The sequence below is a fragment of the Rhinopithecus roxellana genome, chromosome 18, assembly GCF_007565055.1.
Source record: "Rhinopithecus roxellana isolate Shanxi Qingling chromosome 18, ASM756505v1, whole genome shotgun sequence".
Lineage (NCBI taxonomy): Eukaryota > Metazoa > Chordata > Mammalia > Primates > Cercopithecidae > Rhinopithecus > Rhinopithecus roxellana.
The window spans coordinates 1970504-1990844 of record NC_044566.1 but is presented as its reverse complement, the minus strand read 5'-3'; the positions used below and the strand labels follow the sequence as shown (position 1 = coordinate 1990844).

The 20341-nt window shown below is 37.4% G+C and overlaps 1 protein-coding gene across 2 annotated transcripts in view; it reads right to left on the bottom strand.

Annotated features, from left to right (window-relative positions):
- Nucleotides 1-20341, bottom strand: part of MYO16 (myosin XVI) — a 609548-nt gene that overhangs the window by 157688 nt on the left and 431519 nt on the right. For both annotated transcript variants that reach the window (XM_010384748.2, XM_010384747.2), the window contains exons 24-27: nucleotides 10066-10141; nucleotides 4576-4751; nucleotides 1949-2029; nucleotides 1495-1700 (exon numbers count right to left, since the gene is read on the bottom strand). In XM_010384748.2, coding sequence (XP_010383050.1) covers nucleotides 1495-1700; nucleotides 1949-2029; nucleotides 4576-4751; nucleotides 10066-10141 — 539 coding nt within the window. The remainder of the gene's footprint in view (nucleotides 1-1494; nucleotides 1701-1948; nucleotides 2030-4575; nucleotides 4752-10065; nucleotides 10142-20341) is intronic.

The following is a 20341-nucleotide window of genomic DNA, read 5'->3' as shown; positions in this document are numbered from 1 at the left end:
AAATATTTCAAATGTAGTGATTTAAGTTTGTTGGCTGGCTTGTTTTGTTTTTGTTTCACAGCTTCCTCAAAATAGTGGCTCGCATCGAACTAGTCAACGAAAGTCTTAAAATCTCTCTTTTTTGGATGAATGGTTTATCAAACAGACTTTTTCATATTGTAGTTGTACCGTTAATTTTTAAACATAAATGCAAGATTTCACACTTGCAATACTTATATTAGTTTACATCAGTATTATTTTAAGATCTCATTTTATTTTATATAGAATTACCAAATGTCTTCTGATTTCCTTTTTGCCCACCCCGTTTTATTTTTTAAACGTTTAAAAACAGATAGTCTCATTATTTTCACCAGGATTGTAATATCTTTCAAATATCTTTGAAAGCCATCTCTGATCCCAAATTACCTCCTTACTATGCGTCTGTAACACTTTGCAATATTCCAACCCTTTGTAGCATTACAAGCACTGAATGGCCATTATTTGCACACGCATTTACCTGCCTAAACTGGGACATTCATCAAGCTAGAGTGTATAGCACAACAATGTACCTAAAGATGAGGCCTGGAATAGTGCTTAGTAGCAACTATCTGTAAATTAAGTTACTATCCATCAACCAATTTATTTAAAATGGATTATTCAGTGAGGATTATAATTTACTTAAAATCAGACTAAAGTTTCTGATCAAATAAAATACATACGAACAAATACGTAGCCTGAGGGGATGTTACTGCTTTTGGGTGAGTTTAGGTTCTTCTTGCAAATGGCTGGGATAAGGCTACCATCAGAGAAACGCTAATACAGACATGAAGACGAGGCCACCTGACAAGAGTTTATCCTAGGAATAAGTGCACTGTTTTGTGCACAGTGTGTTTTTCAGCTGAATTTATTGAAGAAAATAGAGGTCAACAAACTTCTGTTCTAAAGGGGCAGATAACAAACATTTTACAAATATTTTACACCATGGGACACTGTCTATCTCCACTGCAGTGCAAAAGTGGTTACAGACAATATGCAAAGAAATGATTGTGGCCATGTTCCAATAAAACTTTATTTACAAAAACAGGTGGTAGGCTGGGTTTGGCCCATGAGAGTAGTTTGCCAACCACTGATCTCAATAATATTTGTTCATATATAAAAGGGGAAATAATCACTTATATATATTCTCCTTTTAAATAATAAATAGTGAGTATCACATGCAATCATTTTATAAAAATTTAATTCAAGGAAAGCCACACTTTGAAAGCTTTGAAAGCCACACATGAGAATGGTTTCCAAGACACTGTCCTCAGTGCAGTGTAATTAATTTTTTACGTGAGCTTTGTCAGTGTCTTTCATTGTTTCCCAGAATATTTTGTTTGTTGGAGATAAGAAAATGTAAACAACAAAAGCAATGCCAAAAAAGACAACAGAAGATCCTTGCTGCAATAGTGTCAGTGTCAGTATAGTTCACTGAACAGCAGCTAAAACGACAATTTTCAGAGCAGAAGAATTTACCTTGACAGGAAATCCAAGAAGGAAAGGCGAACAGGGTATCCATATCGGAAGATCTTCACCATCTCCAGGACCCCAATATATTGCAGCTGAGCAGACACGTAAAAATTATCGAAAGTATCTGGCAGCTTTGAATTATTGGGCCTGATGCAGTGAATGAAGTGTGGAGTGCACTTCTGAAGTTTTCCAAGAATATCCGTCAGGGATTTCTAAGGAGAGAAGTAAAACCCAACTGATTCTCCAAAGGAGACACTAGCTAAAAATATAAAGCAGTTTTTAAATAAAAAGTCTTTATATCTTTAAATCTTATTATGCATTTACTCTGTGTGTGTGTGTGTATGTTTACTTTTTTCTGAAGATATTTAAGTTGCCAAAAATGGGGGAAAAAAAAGTACATAAACCCTCTTTAGTTGCTATAAACATACATTAATTTTTGAAATCTGAAAACGTCACTAACCCTGAGTTGTGATGCTATGGTGAGTGGATCTCCTCGTTCCAATCTTTGAAGAAATGTAGAAGTTCCTTTCTTTTTTAATAACTGTAATAAAAAGAAAGAAAAGAAGGAAAGGAGGGAGGAAAAGAAAGGAAAGGAAAGGAGAGGAGAGGGAAGGGGAGGGGAAGGGAGGGGAGGGGAGTAGAAGGGGAGGGGAAAGAAGGGAAGGGGAGGGGAGAGAAGGAAGGAAAGCGAGAAAGGAAAAAAACAAAGAGAGAGAAAGAAGGAAGGAAGAAGAAAAGACAGAGGAAAAAAGGAAGGAAAGAAGAAAGAATGAAGAATAAGAAAAAGTGAGCAAATTTATTTTACTAAATTTCAGTTCAGAAGAGCAAAAAATTAAGTCTCACATCCATGTACATTCACTTACAGGCAAATGTGGATTTAAAACAGTTTATAAAAACCAGTGCCAAGTGATTTTCGTAATGGTGTATAAGTTGAGGAAATGGGCAACTACTTGTAAAATCACAACTGTTACTGCCAACCTTTCACGTATAGGGCTGTTGTGTAAATCAGATCTATCAACATCCTGCACCCATTTTAGTGTGACAATAAACATAGATCCTGATTTGCTTGGTGGTACAATAAACTCACTACCATATCCTGGTTATGCTACTAACTGTTCATATTTATCATGAAATTTAGTTTACTCTAGGGCAAAATGATGCTATTTTATGTTACAAAAATTTTATGTTTCAATTATCATTGGTCTGTTCCCTTAAATTTAAGTACACTCAGGAATTGAATGAATGAATGGTCTGATGCTTTCTTACCATGTTTTTCTTCCCTTTCCTCCGCTTCCTCGTTTTATAACTACTAAAAAAGGTTACTCAATTACCTATCTGTAAAAAATGCTAATAGACTCTATTTTTTTTTCAAATAAGTAAATATGTACAGCCCTGAAGAGAAAAAACAATCCTATGTAGCGAAGATTACATGATGACAGAGACATAAAATCAGTGAAAATGAGCCCAAAACGAAAGAAAGGGCAGAAAGAAAGGCCAGAGGCAATTAATTAAATTCCACCCAGGGTTAAAAGGAACCTCAGCCACTAACCTACTATTATATTTCACAAAATTATGTATTAGACTAATAGACTTATTGATCTAAAATCATTTTTCTTAAAAAAGGTCTTGATACAAGAAGAAATCTGAGATAACTTTCTTGTGGATTTAGTGCTTTTGCTATTATGACAATAGCTCATTTTCTTCTGTTAAGACCTACCGTCAATCTGAAGTGATTCATTGGAACTGATGAGGGAACGTAAAATGAAGTGACTGGGCCAAGATCAACCCATTCTCTACAAACACAATACAATGTGTCATACTCAGTTACAGAGTAGGGAAAATCCTATTTTCCTGACCACAGGGGTGGCTGTGCATGGATGAAGGGAGTTTGAAGGGAAGAAATAAGGGAAGTGAGAAGTAGAACATTTAAGGAATAATCATAATAAATAGCTCTCTGTCCCTTGAAATGGAACACTCCAGTTCCCTTTCTGGGTGGAGGAACTACTGTGAGTTACCCGCCTTCTGCAGTCCTGCAGGGAAAAGACTAATGGCATCGAGGCCTCATAATGTTTAATAATTGAGGTTAGTTGTGTGTGGTAGTTTTTGCTCTCGACTTTTAGGATGATTGAGAAAAGAAGGGCCAGAAGGTTCAGGAAGACCTCCAGGCATAGAGATCTTTCTCATAAGGATAACCTTGTGTATGTGTTTTTTTTAACGTACTAAATGCCATTTCCTATGTGGCAGAGACTACTTCTCATGACCATTTAGTTCTAAACAACCACATCAAAGGATCTTTTATTCTAGAATCCACTGGCTGGAGACACACACTCACACACTCACACTCATATTAACACACATTTTGGTGACTCTTCTAAAATAGAATAGAATTGAATTATGCTTTTATTTTAACTGGTAAGCTAAAATGTATTCCAGAAGCTGCAACAATTGCATTTCTAAAATTGATTGTCCTGAACACCTTCCCAAATATATTCCTCATCTTTTATAGTTTTGGTAGACATAAGCAAAACACTCTGGAATACCATCTGGCACTGGATTCTTAAGAAACCTAAAACACTCCATACATGTTTCCTATCAGTTTGAAACAACTCTTCACTGAGTTTTTAGTTCTCTTTTGCCACATAGAATCTTGAGGTTGTATATACAACTAAACTTTTGTGAGACAAATATACATTACAAATTAGTATAATACAATAAAATTAAAACTCTACAAATATGCAGTAAAAACATCCTAGCACCTGAACAATACCCTATGTCTATAAGAGAAACAACAATTTATCATTTAGAGACCTCAATTATCGGAAGTGATTAATATCAACAGAATAAGATAGCTAAGTTTACTCCCTCTAAGCCTACAGTATCTGAAGTTACCTTCTATTCATGAAAAAGGCAGTCAGAGATGAAACATAACTGGGATGTTGCACAGACAACCAATAAAATGACTCAGACTACACTTACTATTAAAATATCTATTTCTTTGGTATTCAAAATTGTGCTTTTTTTAAAAAAAGAAGCAAATATACTCATCAAAATTAAAAATAACCCAACAATAATCACAAGAACTCCTACCTTACTAAGTTCTAGATAATTCTTGTTTTCTCCAATAATTGAAGAAGCTGTCATTTTCTTACTGAGCAGGGCAGACTTATGTCCTCGGAATTTAAAGGAAGGATAGGCAGATACGAGGGATCCTGTCTGTGACAATTTCGACTGGAACAAATGATTGATCACGACATTTTCACTAGCTAGGAAATAAATAAATGAATATCATAAGTGGCACTAAAATTATTACTTAAGCATTGAACTTACTCCTCATACAAGAGCTTTAGCCACAGATACATACTAGGTGCAAGATGTCGTTGGTTCAGCAGATTGAGGAGTCTACGTTTTCCTGTATCCTTATTTTATTTCCTCCACTATTTAACATCATTGACAAATTATGATATTCACTACCCTTGACCAGGAATCTTGATCCCAACTGGGCCTTGTTCTCTAAGTAACACTTCTATCCTAGTTTTCAGAACCAAATCTTACCTGCTCAGACTTAAGGGGCTTTTGTGCACTTGTCAAATCATGAAGGCTTACGGACTCTATTAGAAACGCCCCATTCCAGGAAAATAATTATTCAGGAAAATGTTTCCCCAGGACCTAACTCACCTGTATCAGAGCCGTCTGTAAGTACCTGTTAGAGGACCTGCCTTACTTGGTGTGGCAGTTGCTAGGTGAAAGAAGGGAAAAGAAGTGTCCTTTTATTTAAAAAACAAAACAAAACAACAACAACAACAAAGAAAAAGAACAAAAAAACACAGTTAAGCTGAAAAGGTAAAAGCAAAATGATACATTTTCATGTTTAAGTTATAAAAATCAAATAATTCTGAGTCCATATTCCTTTCTTGACACCTCAGGGAGAAACTGGAGCTCAGATGAGTGGATTTTGGGTTACAAATTTTAAAATCATAGGGAAAACAATGTATGTGCTGGTTAAGGATCAAAAGGAATGTTTCTTGTGTTACTTATATCTGCATGTAGGCAGTTTTTAAGCCTAGGTGTCCTTTCCTATAAAGTAATGATGACAGTACCTACTTTGAGAATCATTGCAAAATTAAAACGTGAAATAATGAACATAAATCACTAGGATTATGCTTCGCCAATCAGACAGTTGGCAACGTTTCATGGCAAAGCAGTTTAGTTTCTACCTTTTCCACACTCAAATCATTTTGCCTGCCCAGGTGCAAAATACGGGTGACATAATATATATCTGTAATGCTTTCCATTAAAAAAATCCCTACATTAGGTAATAAACGAACAGGGAAGCAGGAAGAACTGTCAGGAAAAGGAGATACAATTATGTAATGCAAAAGAGGCCCTGTGATGTTGGGATAAAATTAGAGAGAGCAAGAGAAATCCATGATTCTTAATACAGAGTTACAGATCTATATACCTATATGTTATCTATACTTACATCTTAAATGTTCAAATTCTGAAAGGTCCTAAAAGCAATCATACCCCAGTAGCAATGAGCTCACCCAGCCCCCAGATCTTGGAGTTTCTGAATACCATTCTTTTCTAAGATAAATCAAGGCTTCCTGAACAAATGTCTGATTCTAGATTTGAGGCAAGATGAATGATTCTGGAACATTTTTGGAAGGCCAGATGTAAGGCAGTGTTAAAAAAAAAAGTCAAGAGAATATGTCAAAAAGAAATAGGAGCTAACCTGAAGGGGTTCTTACTGCTCAAATCTTAAACAATTTTAGCATCAATATAATGATAGTAATGAATAATTATTCATTGAACAACATAAGAATCCATGAGTGTACACTAATCAATTAATTAATAGATAAAGAAGTGGGAATTATTATAGTAGAATGCCACTGTTTATGGAAAGATGGGGTAAGAAAATCAAAATTTTGCAATCGTGAGAAACAATTTCGGCAAGAATCATAAATGTATATAAAACTAATGGGTAAAAGCTTGATGAGGAACAGAATATTTACATAGTCTCAAAGTACTTTCTCACAAATTACTCATTAATAACAAAGGGAAAACAGCAAGCTTGATGTTAGAAGAAGCTGAAGAGCACCACCTTACACAGTGCTCATGGTGAACCTGTTTCAAACCGTGACCGCCTCCAAATGTAATGTGCCGAGACGGATACCCCACTACTTCTTGGGACTCCTGGTCAAAAATTCATAACCTATTTCTAATATAACTCAAACACAGTGATTTCTATGAATTAACTGGCATTTAAAAAAATGTCATGAAAGAGAGAGGAAAGCTAAAGAACTGTCTCAGATTTAAAGGAAAAATTATAACTGAATGCAATCAGTGATCCTGAATTAGGAGAAAATGACCATAAAAGACTAATATTAGTAGGACCATTGGTAAAACTTTATATGAACTCTGGATTAGATATAAGTAGTACATGACTGTTGAATATTCTGATAACTTACTGAAGTTATCTAAGATAATGTCCCTTCTCTTAGGGTGGGCACCAAAGTATTTAGACAAGAAGAGGCAAGCAACTTACTTTCAAATGATTCAGAAAGTAAACACACACACACACACACACACACACACACACACACACACACACACACACGGGACACGGGAAGGAAAGAGGAGAACAAAAGATGGAAGAAGATAGAAAGATAGCAAGACAGTAAAAGAAAGGAAATGAAAAAAATGAACCTGGGAAGAGGATACCTGGGAGTACTTTATAATAATTCTGTCACTTTACGTTTAAAACCACTTCAAAATAAAAAGTTCAATGATAAATACATAATAGTATAGCCAATTTAAATACATAATTAAACAATTATTATTTATATTTATAGCAGGTCTATGTATAAGTGAAAACACAGATAAGCAATGCAACATTTTATTCTTATAATTGAGAAAATGCCTCTAATAAAACTGAAAACATTACTGAGAAGGTAGGTAGTGCAAAAAAAATTTTAAAAGAAAAATATAAAAGATTTAAAAAACTGAAAACATGAGACATAAATATGGTCCAAAATATGTAACTGACCCAGTTTTGTATTTTCCCTGAATCATGTGGTCAGGCTGCAGGTATAGCAAGACTCATGTCACCCTATGGACACAGGGAGATGCCATAATGCTTTGGGACCCTAACGGGAGAGCCCTGACCACAGCTGAGCACATGGCAGGAGACAGCAAGTTCCCTCCGGGACTTAAAAGAGAACTCTACATCTATTTGCCTCTTAAAACCTAGCAAAGGAACTCCTGGTGAAGAGGCATATTTACCTCATTGGGATTACAAGGAGTCACTGACCACAAACCATTTTCTTCATGTCACTCTACATACATACTGAGAGCGGAAGTGTCCCTTACTGGGATCTACAATCATTGTCCAGGGTCTTTCTACCTGTAAAGTGGGATAAGCTAACTTATAAGCAAGTGTACAGAGACACACAGCAAAAAAAGAAAAAAAAAAAAAAAGACTCAATAATTATTAACATAATTGACAGTAAATCCTAAATTTTCCTAAATCCTAAAATTTCCTATTCCTGTGAGTAGAATTAAAAGTCTGGATTTGGGCTTTCTTCTTCTTGTTGTTGCTGTTTGCCTCCTTTTGAGTGAAGTAGACTTTACTTCTAATCTTAGGCACAAATGAGTGTATTTGCTGCGTGTCTCTATGAGCTGTCTCCAAGCTCCCTGGCTACACCTGGCACCTGGTTAGCGGCCTCAGAGACACAGCTCTGCTTGTGTACATTCTACAACAGACTTCACCATCTTCCTCAACTGGGAGCTTTCTGATGCTATGAAAATTGAATTAGATACTATAAGCAAAGTAACTGCAAATAAAAATTATTATTTATGAATTACATTTGCTTTTAATAATGATGTACAAGCATCAAAGTATTTCACAGATTCATAAAACATGATGGCAACCACAAATATTTTGCTTTTATGATAGAGTGAGTGAGCAGTCATGGCTCCTGAGCCAAACATGGCCCACTGCCTGTTTTTGTAAATAAAATTTTATCAGAACACAGTCACATCCATTTGTATTGTCTACAGCTGTTTTTCACATTATAACAGCAGAGGTGAGTAACTGCAACAAGGATCTTATGGTGCACAAGGTCTAAAATATTTATTCTCTAGCCCTTTAAAAAAAAAAATCTGACACCTCCTGTATAAATACAAAATACTAAAGGGCACATTGTAAATTCTGTCCTTTTGCTCAGAAGCACCTACCTCCTAAAGAATAAAAAAAAGACTCAACTGTATTTTTCCTGGAACTTTTTTTTTTGTGTACAAATTTATATAAAAGAATGATTTTAAAATATAGGCACTCTATTAAGTAGAATTGCAATATCACTAGCCATCATATTTTCATTCTAAATACACACACACACACACACACACATACATATACATCCTATCACCATGAAATACAAAAGTAAGAAAAGCATTGTGTAAACTTTTAAATACTTGGTATATATTAGATCTTCCTAAAAGATAGGGAAGTGCATTATAAATAAAAGTGCAAATAGTCGCACACTAAAAGGAAAATTTTCTAATGATGATAAATAAGACCAGTTCTTTCCGTCTTCATAATGTTATTCCTTGTTTTTTTTTCCGTTAGTTTTAGCTAAGAGAGCTCACAATAAACCTAAGTTCTAGAGGCAAGCAGAACAATCTTCAGTGAAAAACAATGTATTACAACTGTGTTGCTATAATTTGAGGCAAATATGTTTCTCAAACCAGAAGTGATATGGATTTCTTATTTTCAATGCTAGAGCATTCAACTATTTCATGAAAAGCTATCCTGTGCTTCTTTTAAAGATGAATGACTATTTCATTTAAAGCAACTTAAAGCATACAAGATGCAATGTTTTAATTCACTAAAAAGGTTATTAGAAAAATGTGAATCACTGCAGAACTGCTATGAAAATAATTACTAGAGACAGAATTATGTATATATGTATGAATACACATTTAATTATCACACATATACATTTTGTATATGGTCTTGTATATAGTGTAGAATTATAGTAGATATATGCATATAAAGTATTAATGCTCACTAAGTAGAAGGGTCCCATAAATTTACTTACATGTGTATACATATATATACTCCTTCCATTTCTACTCCTCCTACATAGTAAGCATTAATATTTTATAACTGAAAGTACATAAGAATAAAATACCACCCTTAGTTGTGCTCCAGAGTCATCTTAAGTAATGAAATTCACCCTATTGTGGCCTAAATAAAGTTGGAAGTCATACTCATCTTCATTAGTCTTCACAGAAAAGCTTTTCTATATTCAACCCACTAAAGTAGTAAAGGTATTTTACATTTCTATCTGCTAAAAGCTTGGTTAAATTATGGTTTCCACCGGACTCCAAATTCCATTGTAGCAAACATATAGTGCAGCAATACCCATTTCTTATTATTCTAGGCATTAGAATGCAAAAGGTATTTCAATTATGCTTTAGCTGGTACATATTTTATAGGAAAATATTCAGAGATAGAGAAATAATGGATGCATGGCATTTTAACCAGTGTAGGGCAGGAAAAATAAATCAACTTACTTTTCATTACAAATAGAAGATTCTGTGAAAGGGAGTCTTTATTTTTTTCAATTGCCCCAACAACATCATACATTACCTAGAATAAAAGAAAGCAGCAAAATTACTAATTATTAAACATGACTGTGAAAATAAATTCCTTTAAAGGATAACTTGACCCAGGTGAAGTTTTAAATTATTCATAAAAGAAGTGTCTTCAGGTCTTAGAGTTCACATTACATGCAAGTTCAAAGCTATAATCTGCCTGTTCTCATTCTGTACATTAAACAACGGAACGCTCTTCTGTTCTATCTTGTAAAGGTCTCCTTTGATCGCCAAGTTAAGAGCAAATAGTGATAGTTCACATTCACGTAGTCTCCTTTATTCTTAAGGACTCTAACTTGCTCAGAAAACGCACTAAATGCAGTAAACATACTTGGGAAGCTTTGGGAATGAAGTGTGATTTCAGTTTGAGAAATTTAATAGTCTCCTAATTTTAAAAGTTCTGCTTGAATACTTAAAGAATTAGTACTCCGAAGTCTTTACAATTAAGAACACATAGGAAATAATTAATTCTGGATTTCTAAAGGACAATTTTCTTCACCATAGGTGACTTATGAATCAGTTTGAAGGATGTTACGATATAATTTTATCAGCATACTAGTAGAGGCTGGGAAACTTGATCTTTGAAGACTGAAATAGTTTGTTGGCTCTCTTAGTGTCAACTAAGTGTGAAATCTCAGCGGTCATGGAAAGCTGATCAGCCATACATTCTTTAAAAGGCTTACCTTTGAAAATATACCTTGGGGCATAGCACCAGGGTCAGTGTGTCACAGTCTGTTCTCTACCTTGTGTGAACCGGGAGTGGATAAGGGGAGGCACAAAACCAGTGAAGCCTCATTACTCCTGAGCAAGAGTGAGCAACAACCAAGAAGGGGAATGAGCATCCGCTGTGAGGGGAAAGTGAGCACCCGTCATGAGGGAGGGTGAGCATCCGCCATGAGGGAGAGTGAGCACCGCCATGAGGGAGAGTGAGCACCCGTCATGAGGGGAGGGTGAGCATCTGCCATGAGGGAGAGTGAGCATCGCTGTGAGGGGAGGGTGAGCACCCGCCATGAGGGGAGGGTGAGCACCCGCCATGAGGGGAGGGTGAGCATCTGCCATGAGGGAGAGTGAGCATCGCTGTGAGGGGAGGGTGAGCACCCGCCATGAGGGGAGGGTGAGCATCTGTCATGAGGGAGAGTGAGCATCCGCCGTGAGGGGAGAGTGAGTACCGCCATGAGGGAGAGTGAGCACCCGCCATGAGGGAGAGTGAGCATCTGCCATGAGGGAAGGGTGAGCACCCACCATGAGGGGAGAGTGAGCACCGCCATGAGGGGAGAGTGAGCACCTCCATGAGGGGAGGGTGAGCACCCTCTATGAGGGAGAGTGAGCACCGCCATGAGGGGAGAGTGAGCATCTGCCATGAGGGAGGGTGAGCACCCGCCATGAGGGGGAATTTGCGTCTCGCCTGAGGGAGAGTGACCACCACCATGAGGGAGAGTGAGCCTCACCCAGGTGGGAGTATAAGAGTTATGCCTGTGGACATTTGAGTGTCACCCATGAGGCAGTACGCATGGCTAACCTGAGTTCTCTGGGAATTTTGTCTAGAGAGCCCAGAGAGGACTGGATTGTTTGCAATGGATGGGTATTAGACAGAGACAGCAGAAGAAACTATGAAGAAAGGGCTTTGCAGCTGGCGGAAGGACCTGGAAAAGGCAGGTGATCCCTGATGCAAGTTCCTTTCTATAGGCTTTTATATTTGCATCTGCCACAATCGGTGCCTGGTTATGTCCACCTTTCCCATAAAGGCTGAGTTTTTATTCTTTGCTGTTACAAGGGCCTAAATAAAACAGAAGTAATAGAGCATCCCACACGCTCCCAGGTTTCCAATAAATTTGGGTCAGAAGACCAGTAGAGCTGGGGGACAATGCCAAAACCTTAAACTACTTTCAGGTACAAATAAACCATTACCTAATTACCCAGTTTGCACTTGTGCCACTACACGGCTGAGTGATACTGAAATGTGAGCTTCATATGATGTGACACACCATACATTGTTAAATGTGAACAATGTATAATCTAGAGCAATGGTTCTCAATCATACCCTCCAGGGGACACTTGGTCTTTTCTGGAGATATTTTTTCTGTTACAACTGGGGGTGATAGTTGGGCAGAGATGTTGCTACACATCCTAGTGTGCACAGAGAAGCTCCCACAGCGTGGGATTATCTGGCCATAAATGTTCATAGTGCTGAGGTCAAGAAACCTCCATCTAGAGGTTTGGCTTCCCTATGCCTTCCTGAGTTAGGAACAGCAGTGCCCAGAAAAACCATGGAGGAAGTCAACACATCTTCAGAAGCCAACTGGAGCTATGTGGAATTAGGCAAGTCATTCAATGTTCCAGTTCTGCAGTTTCTTACTTGGTAAAATGAGAGTAAAAATGCATTACCACACTGTTAATATTTTGATGTGATATACATGAAAGTTAGGGCTGGGTGCAGTGGCTCACGCTTATAATTCCAGCACTTTTGGAGGCCGAGGTGGGCAGATCACGAGGTCAGGAGTTCGAGACCAGCCAGACCAATACAGTGAAACCCCATTTCTACTAAAAATACAAAAATTAGCTGGGTGTGGAAGCGGGCACCTGTAATCCCAGCTACTCGGAAGGCTGAGGCAGGAGAATTGCTTGAACCTGGTAGGTGGAAGCTTCAGTGAGCCAAGATCGTGCCATTGCTTTGTAGACCAAAAACAGTTATTTGAAGTATAAGAGGTTACAAACAGTGTGGGTAATCTCTACAAAGTCCTACTGTGCTGTGCTCTTATCCAGCCATGCTCACATGACTTTAGTAGTTATTCCAATTCACTTCTAGAAAATTAATGGAAGTTGAGATAATTTCTTCTCACATACTTTATAACAGGTATGATAATCAAATTCTGTGAGTATCAGTGATTAGTTTTTCACTTTATTCCTAGCGTCCTCAAATGTCATTTCAGTTACATCAAAAAGACTATGCATTTACTAAAGAGCTTGTCCAAATGCCTCCAATCGTATCTTTCTCCATGACTTTGAGTATTTCTGGTGCAAATATCTAGCAGCACTCTAACTCCAAGATATTCAAATCCTGACTCTCATCTTTAATAGCCTATGTTATTCTCTTCCACTTTCTAAACCTGCTTTTCATTCCCACTGGCATCTCCCCTCCTTCAATTCATCCATAGTTTCTAAAGCAATTGCCTATTTTGACTTCTTTCAGGTCTCAAGAAAACCTGAACCTTAGGGCTTAGCATTTAAGTAGCAAAAGCCACTGATAAGCTGCCACCATTTTTTTTTTTTCCATCATAGTTAGTCATTCCTAATTGTAGTGAATGACATGGTCAATCATTGGATCTGACTGTAATTCGGTATCATTTGCATCTGCCACAGATTCATTCTGACATCTCAGATGGACCCTGTCTGGCTGCTAAGAAGTTCCCCGATTCACCTCTTGGTAATGCTACATTACAATCCTCACAGTGACCGTTAGAAATCTTTTTGCCTCTTTTCCAGCTTCCAGCCCCAGCCTAGATTGGCTCATTCTCAGAAGATGGCCATATTTCTTACTTAAAAATTCAATGCTCTCTCACTTGAAATCTCTGAATCATTCATTCGTCCTTCTCTCCTTCCTCATGTTCACTGCTGCACGTTATGTAGATTAGAAACCGCGGTGCCATCTGGGATCCCCTCCCCCAGGACGGCTCCCTGTCATCTGCCAATGGCTGCAGTTTTCCCCTCATTTTCCCTTCAATCCCTGCTTTTTATATTTACTACCTTCACACTAGTAAAAACCATCACTTACTATTTTGACAGACAAATAGTCAAAAAGGCTAAGCACTGGCCTTTTACATCCTCACTTTAGTGCAACACTGCTATTTGATGCATATATTAAACTGAGAATGTCATTTCTCCTGTTCAGAACCTCTGACCCTGTTATATGGAGCCCTCCTTTATATAACCACAATCTACAACTCTAGCTTTGTCTCTGCATGGAAATCCGATGATTTCAAATGAAACACACAGACACGCATAGACACGCACACAAACACATGCACACACACAAACACATGCACAACTGGACCACTGGATTTTCATTAAATACATTTCTTGTCTATCTTTGTTCATGCTATGGGCTTGTTTTTTGATGGTGCTTCTAAGCTTCCCTAGTAAAACTGCTACCAAGTGCCTTGAGGGCAATGACTACGTGTTTATCAGTTCTGTCTCTGCAGCAGCCAGCACAATGCCTTGTCTATTGGATGCAATCAATAATTATTTGGTGAAATGAATAGCAAGTTTTGGTTATACTGTAACTAAATATAGCATAACATTGTGCTGTCATTTTTATTTAAGATAATGCTAACTAATCTTTCATCAGCACAAGATAATGTTCTTTGGAAAGTTCTCATACATGGCACCTGGTTTACGTGGATGTCTAGAGAAGATGTTGAAGGTCTTCCATTCAAACTAAAGTAAAAAAACTCCCATTTGGAGACTGCAATTCACTGTTACCTGGGAAAATGCATTTAACATCCACAAACAATGACAAACATTTGCTGACAGCAGTTTGCTTTTTGTAGGAAGCACAGTGTTTAGTAAGCCATTTTTTATTGCTAAAAGGACATTTGTATGAAGTTAATGAATTGTGAAGCAGCTGAGCTTGATTATTTTTGTGATATTAGACAAGCTCTTTAAATTCTTTGATTCTTTTTTAATGTGTTAAATAATATTACCTAAGGGCCCTCCAACTTTAAAAGCCTTTGACCCTATCCATAAGATATAGGTGACCAGTACTGACAGGATTTGAGTTGACAGATGGACACAAATGTTAGAGACTATGCGAATAGCTTATACGTTTTATCATAATAATGAAAACAATTGATAATATACCACATAAAATTGGCATTAGTGGATTGTTAACACACGGTTGCAAACAGTGTTTTGCTGTTGTCTTTTCCTGGTGCTAAATCTGGAATCAAGTATTCCCTCTGGGACATCTTGCAAATTTTTGTGAAGAGAAATGACATGGAGACCCTCTGAACTGTAAGGATTCACAGCAGCACACTGTGAGATCGAGTATTGGATCAACCAACGTTTCTACGTATTTCTAGTGGACAGAGCCAAGTAATTTAAATACACAACACAAACATGCACACACAAGCATACACAAATATTTTTCTTTTTCATTTAAAGATAAAATACTACTGGATTCCAAATTAGGTCTTTTAGCCATGATACTTTCCTTGATTAGTGAAGTTTCATATTGGCCTTGTCAAAGGCAATTTGAGGGCCTAGCCTAGCGGCTCATGTGGAGGCTGAGGCGGGTGGATCACTTGAGGTCAAGAGTTCGAGACCAGCCTGGTCAACATGGTAAAACCCCGTCTCTACTAAAAATACAAAAACTAGCCAGGCGTGGTGGTATACACCTGCAATTCCAGCTACTCGGGAGGCTGAGGCAGGAGAATCGCTTGAACCCAGGAGGTGGAGATTGCAGTGAACTGAGATCATGTCACCACCGCACTCCAGCCTGGGCAACAGAGTGACACTCTAGTCTTGAAAAAGAAAAAAAAAAAAAGGCAATTTGAAAATCAAAATAAATGCTGTCCATTCATGCCCTTTATTATGTCTATATGTATCCTGTTTCTATTACCTTTAAATATTTTTAAAGTTTTAATTTTGAAATAAGTTTAGATTGGCATACAGTTGTAAGAAATAATACAGATAAATCTCGTGTACTCTTTACTTAATTTGTTTCAATAGTAACATCCTGCAAAACTATCACAACCAGGATATTGACATTAATGCAGTGAAAATACAGAATATTTACATCACCACGCGGATCCCGCATGTTGCCAACTCATAAACAATTTCACTTCCCCAAAATCAAGTGAGTCCCTTTGTGTGTGTGGTTCTATTTCTGCATCCTTATTCCATTCCATTGACCTATGTGTAACACGCTTTAAGGACTTTAAATGGAGAAGGTTAATTCCTCCCACTTAATTCTTCTTTATAAACATAGTTTTAGCTATTCTACCTTCTTTACCTTTCAATGTAAATTTTAGAAAGGTATCATCTAATACCTTTATATCTACAAAAATTTTACTGTGATTTTGATAGGAATGCATTAGCCTATATGTCAATCTGGGGAGAACTGACTACTACTATGCTGATTACTACTAAATTGACACTATATTGCCTTCAAATCTGTAAACATGAAATGTCTTTCTTTTAATCTAGATCTTTAACTTCTTTTACCAGCATTTTGTGGTTTTTGCCACACAAGTTCCCTACATATTTTGTGAGATTTACACCTAAGTATTGCATTTTTATGAGCAATTGTAAATGTAATTGTATTGTTCACTTCAATGCCCATTACTAGTATACAGAAATACAACTGATTTTTTGAATATTTATCTTGTGTCTTGTGACCTTGCTAAACTCACTTATTAGTTCTTTGAGTCTTTTCTTTTCTTTCTTTTTAACGGTAGATTTCTTGGGATTTTACACAAAGGCAATTATGTCACATATAAATAGGCAGGTTTATTTCCTCCTTTCCAATCTGTTTGCCTTTTATGCCCTTTCTTGCTTTATTACACTTGCTAGAACTTCCAGCAGCCTATGTTAACAGTGGTGAGAGCAGACATCCCTGTCTTGTTTCTGATCATAGAAGTAAAACATCCAGATTTCACCCTGAAATATAATATTGGCTGTAGGATTTTTATAAACTCTTTATCAAGTTCAGGTTGTCTTTTCCATTCCCATTTGTCTGGGAGTTGTTTTTTTTTTTTATCATGACTGGATGTTAAATTTTATCAAATGCTTTTTCTTAATCCTCTGATATAATCATGTATATTTTTCTTGTTTGACCTATTGACATGATGGATTACCTTGATAATTTTCAGATATTGAATCAGCTTTGCACCCCCAGGAAAAGAAAACAAAAACAAAACCATTCTTTTTATATATTGCTAAGTTCTATCTGCTAATATTTTAAACATATTTTTTCACCTATATTCATGAGGGTTGTTTTTAATTTTCTCTCTCTCTCTTTCTCTCTCTCTCTGTGTGTGTGTGTGTTACTGTGTGGTTTTTGGTGTTAGGATAATACTTGCTTTATAAAATGAATTAAGGAGTATTCTCTTCTATTTTCTAGAAAAGATTGTGTACAGTTGGCTTTAATTTTCCTTAAAACATTTGGTAGAATTCTCCAGTGAAACAATCTGGAATAGGAAGCTTTTCTGAGAGATTTTAAATTACAAATTCACTTCTTAAAAGTTACAGAGCTATTCAAATTGTCTATTTCATATTGGGTGAATTGAAGCAGCTTGTGTTTTTTGAGGAATTGATCCATTCCTCAAAGTCACAGAATTTCTGTGTGAGAGCTGTTTGTAATATTCCCTTTGTACCTTTTTGATGTCTACAGGGCCTGTAATGATTTTCCTTGTTTTATTACTGATATTGGCTATTTATGTCTTTTCTCTTTTCTCTTTGTCACTCATATGACAGGTTTATAATTTTTATTGGTGTTTTCAGAGAACCAGCTCTTTGTTTCACTGATTTTCTCCTTTTCTTCCAATTCCATTGATTTCTGCTTTTCTTATCATTGGCTTCCATTTGCTCACTTTGGGTTTATTTTGCTCCTGGGTTCCTGAGATGGGAGCTTAGATTATTGATTTGAGACTTTCCCTATTTTCTAACATATGCATTTAGTGATATACATTTCTCATTCAATACTATTTTAGCTGTGCCACACAATTTTGACATGTTGTACTTTCATTTTCATTAAGTTCAGCATATTATTTTTAATTCTCTCAAGATTTCCCCTTGTATCCATGGATTATTTGGAAGGGCACTGTTAAGTTTCCAAGTCTATGGAGATTTGGCTGCTATCTTTCTGTTACTGATTTCCGGGTTGATTCCATTGTAGTAGGCAAACCTACTCTGTATAATTTCAATTCTTTTGAGTTTGCTTAGTTTTGCTTTACGGCCGAGCAGATAGTCCATCTGGACACATGTCCCATGGGTACTCAGAAAGAATATGAATTCTGCTTTTGCTGGCGGATGTGTTTATAAATATTGAGTAGATCCTGTTGGTGATGGTATTGTTCAGTTCTCCTGTACCCGTGCTGATTGCCTATGTCATTGTTTCACCAATTGTTGAGAGGAGGGTGTTGAAGTTTCCAGCATCACTTTCTGTCTAGCTGGCTTCTTTCAGCACTTGGCAAGAGAAGGAAGGCACACACTACTGCCTGGTCAGAGTAGATGTCTAGGTCCCTACCCAGCCTCCCCTGATATGCAAGAAGAATGAATCTTCATTATTGCTGGGTGAAGATAAAGCATCTACCTCTCCATTAAGTCTCCAGTCATTCTTCCCTGGCTGTGGGATGAGCAGTGGAAGGGGCTGAAACACTTCTTTACTGCTCCCTACATAGCCTTCATAAATTGGGTAGCGGGGTATTACCTCTGCACAGTGCTGGAGGTCCTAACCCCCTACCAAGCCTCCTCTGATATCACCACAGTGGCAGGGAGCTAGGAGAAAAATATCCATTTAGAATCTTAGCACAGTACCACAATCTGAAATAAACCTATGTATTAAAAACTTGTGCACACTAAAAGGAAAACTGTGATTTCAATAAATACAACTAAAAAGATTCTTTAAAATTTTGATTTTAAAAAATATAATAAATGTGATTCTAAAAAAAATCATAATCTGGACTAAGATAGCCCAAATGTTTTCTTCTTGTCTTAAATGAATACAAAAGCTTTGTATTCATCAGGGTTCTCCAAATGAATAGAACCAGTAGAATAGTATAATATATATAGTCTGAGTTATTGGCTCACGTAATTATGGGGGCTGAGAAGTCCCACAATCTGGCAGCTGCAAGCTGGAGACCCAGGAGTGTCGACAATGTAGTTCGAAAGCCTGAGAGCCATAGAGCCCATAGTGTAGATTCCAGTCTAAATCCAGGAGCACCAAGGGCAGGAGACTGATACTGTAGCTCAAGCAGTCAGGCAGACAGACTTCAACCTTCCTACACCTGTTTGTTCTATTCAGGCCCTCAAGGGAATGGGTGGTGCCCACCCACCCCCTTGAAGCTGGCGAGGACATCAGCTTAATCAGTCTACGATCAAATACTAATCTCTTCCCAAAACGCCCAAGAAACCCTCAGAAATGATGTTTAACCAGCCATCTGGGCATCCCATGGCCCAGTGAAACCAACACATAAGTTAACCATCACAACCTGGGAGTTAATTCTGAAGAAAAGACATTAATGGAAAACAAAAAAAAATCTAACTTGATGATCGATCATGTTGGATCCCTGATAAATCCTCACTGTTTACAGAAAAATGTACACTTTGCCTAATGAAATCCTTTGCTTTATAGCATTTTCCTCACTGTACTCTGCTCCTCACTTTCCTCTACCCTACTCACAAATTCCTCCCTTGCCATCACTGCTGCCTTTCCTTTCAATAAACTCCTTTCCAGCTTCTCCAGCAACCAAGGCCAACTCTGCCTTTCTAGGCCCAAGTCTCTAAGAGGCATCAAGCTGTCGTGAAAAGTGCATTGGCCTTGCTCAGTGACACACCTTCTGGGGTCCAGCTTCAACAAGCCCCAGGGCCTGGATAACCAGGGCAAGTGACTGAGTTTCCAAGGCTTCTCATCTACAACACAGACAGTAATGCTGACCTCTCTCTCTAGCTCTTTCTTTCTCTCTCTCCCATTCTCTCTTCCTCTTTCTCTATGTGTCTCTCAGTGGCTTTGGAGATAAATAAAAAGGCTTGTTCCTACCTACCTTTGCATAGTTTTTCTATAATTTTCTCATGAATATCCCTAATTGATGTTTCTAATGCTCACCTGTACCTTCTTCTCTGCAGTTTTCCAGAGTTTTATACATGACTTACTTGAGAAGGACTCATGGTATTACCTAGGTAATCTGTCTCGAGGCTGTTAAATAGGCTGCCTCCCAATAAAAAGTTTCTCATTCTGGACCCATAATTATCTCATGTGAAATTCACTGACAACTTATGAAGGAAATGCTTCCAAAGAAATCTCCCTAGAAGAGAAAGCCCATTAAGCTCATCAGCATCTATACTCAGCCCCTGGACTTCACTGACAGCCACCGCCTCCAGCACCAGGAAGAGGCAATAACTTTGCATAGAGAAGAAGAAAAGCTGTAAAACAGTGCAGACAAGGCCAGTGGGCTCCTAGGCAATTCAAAGGAAAGTG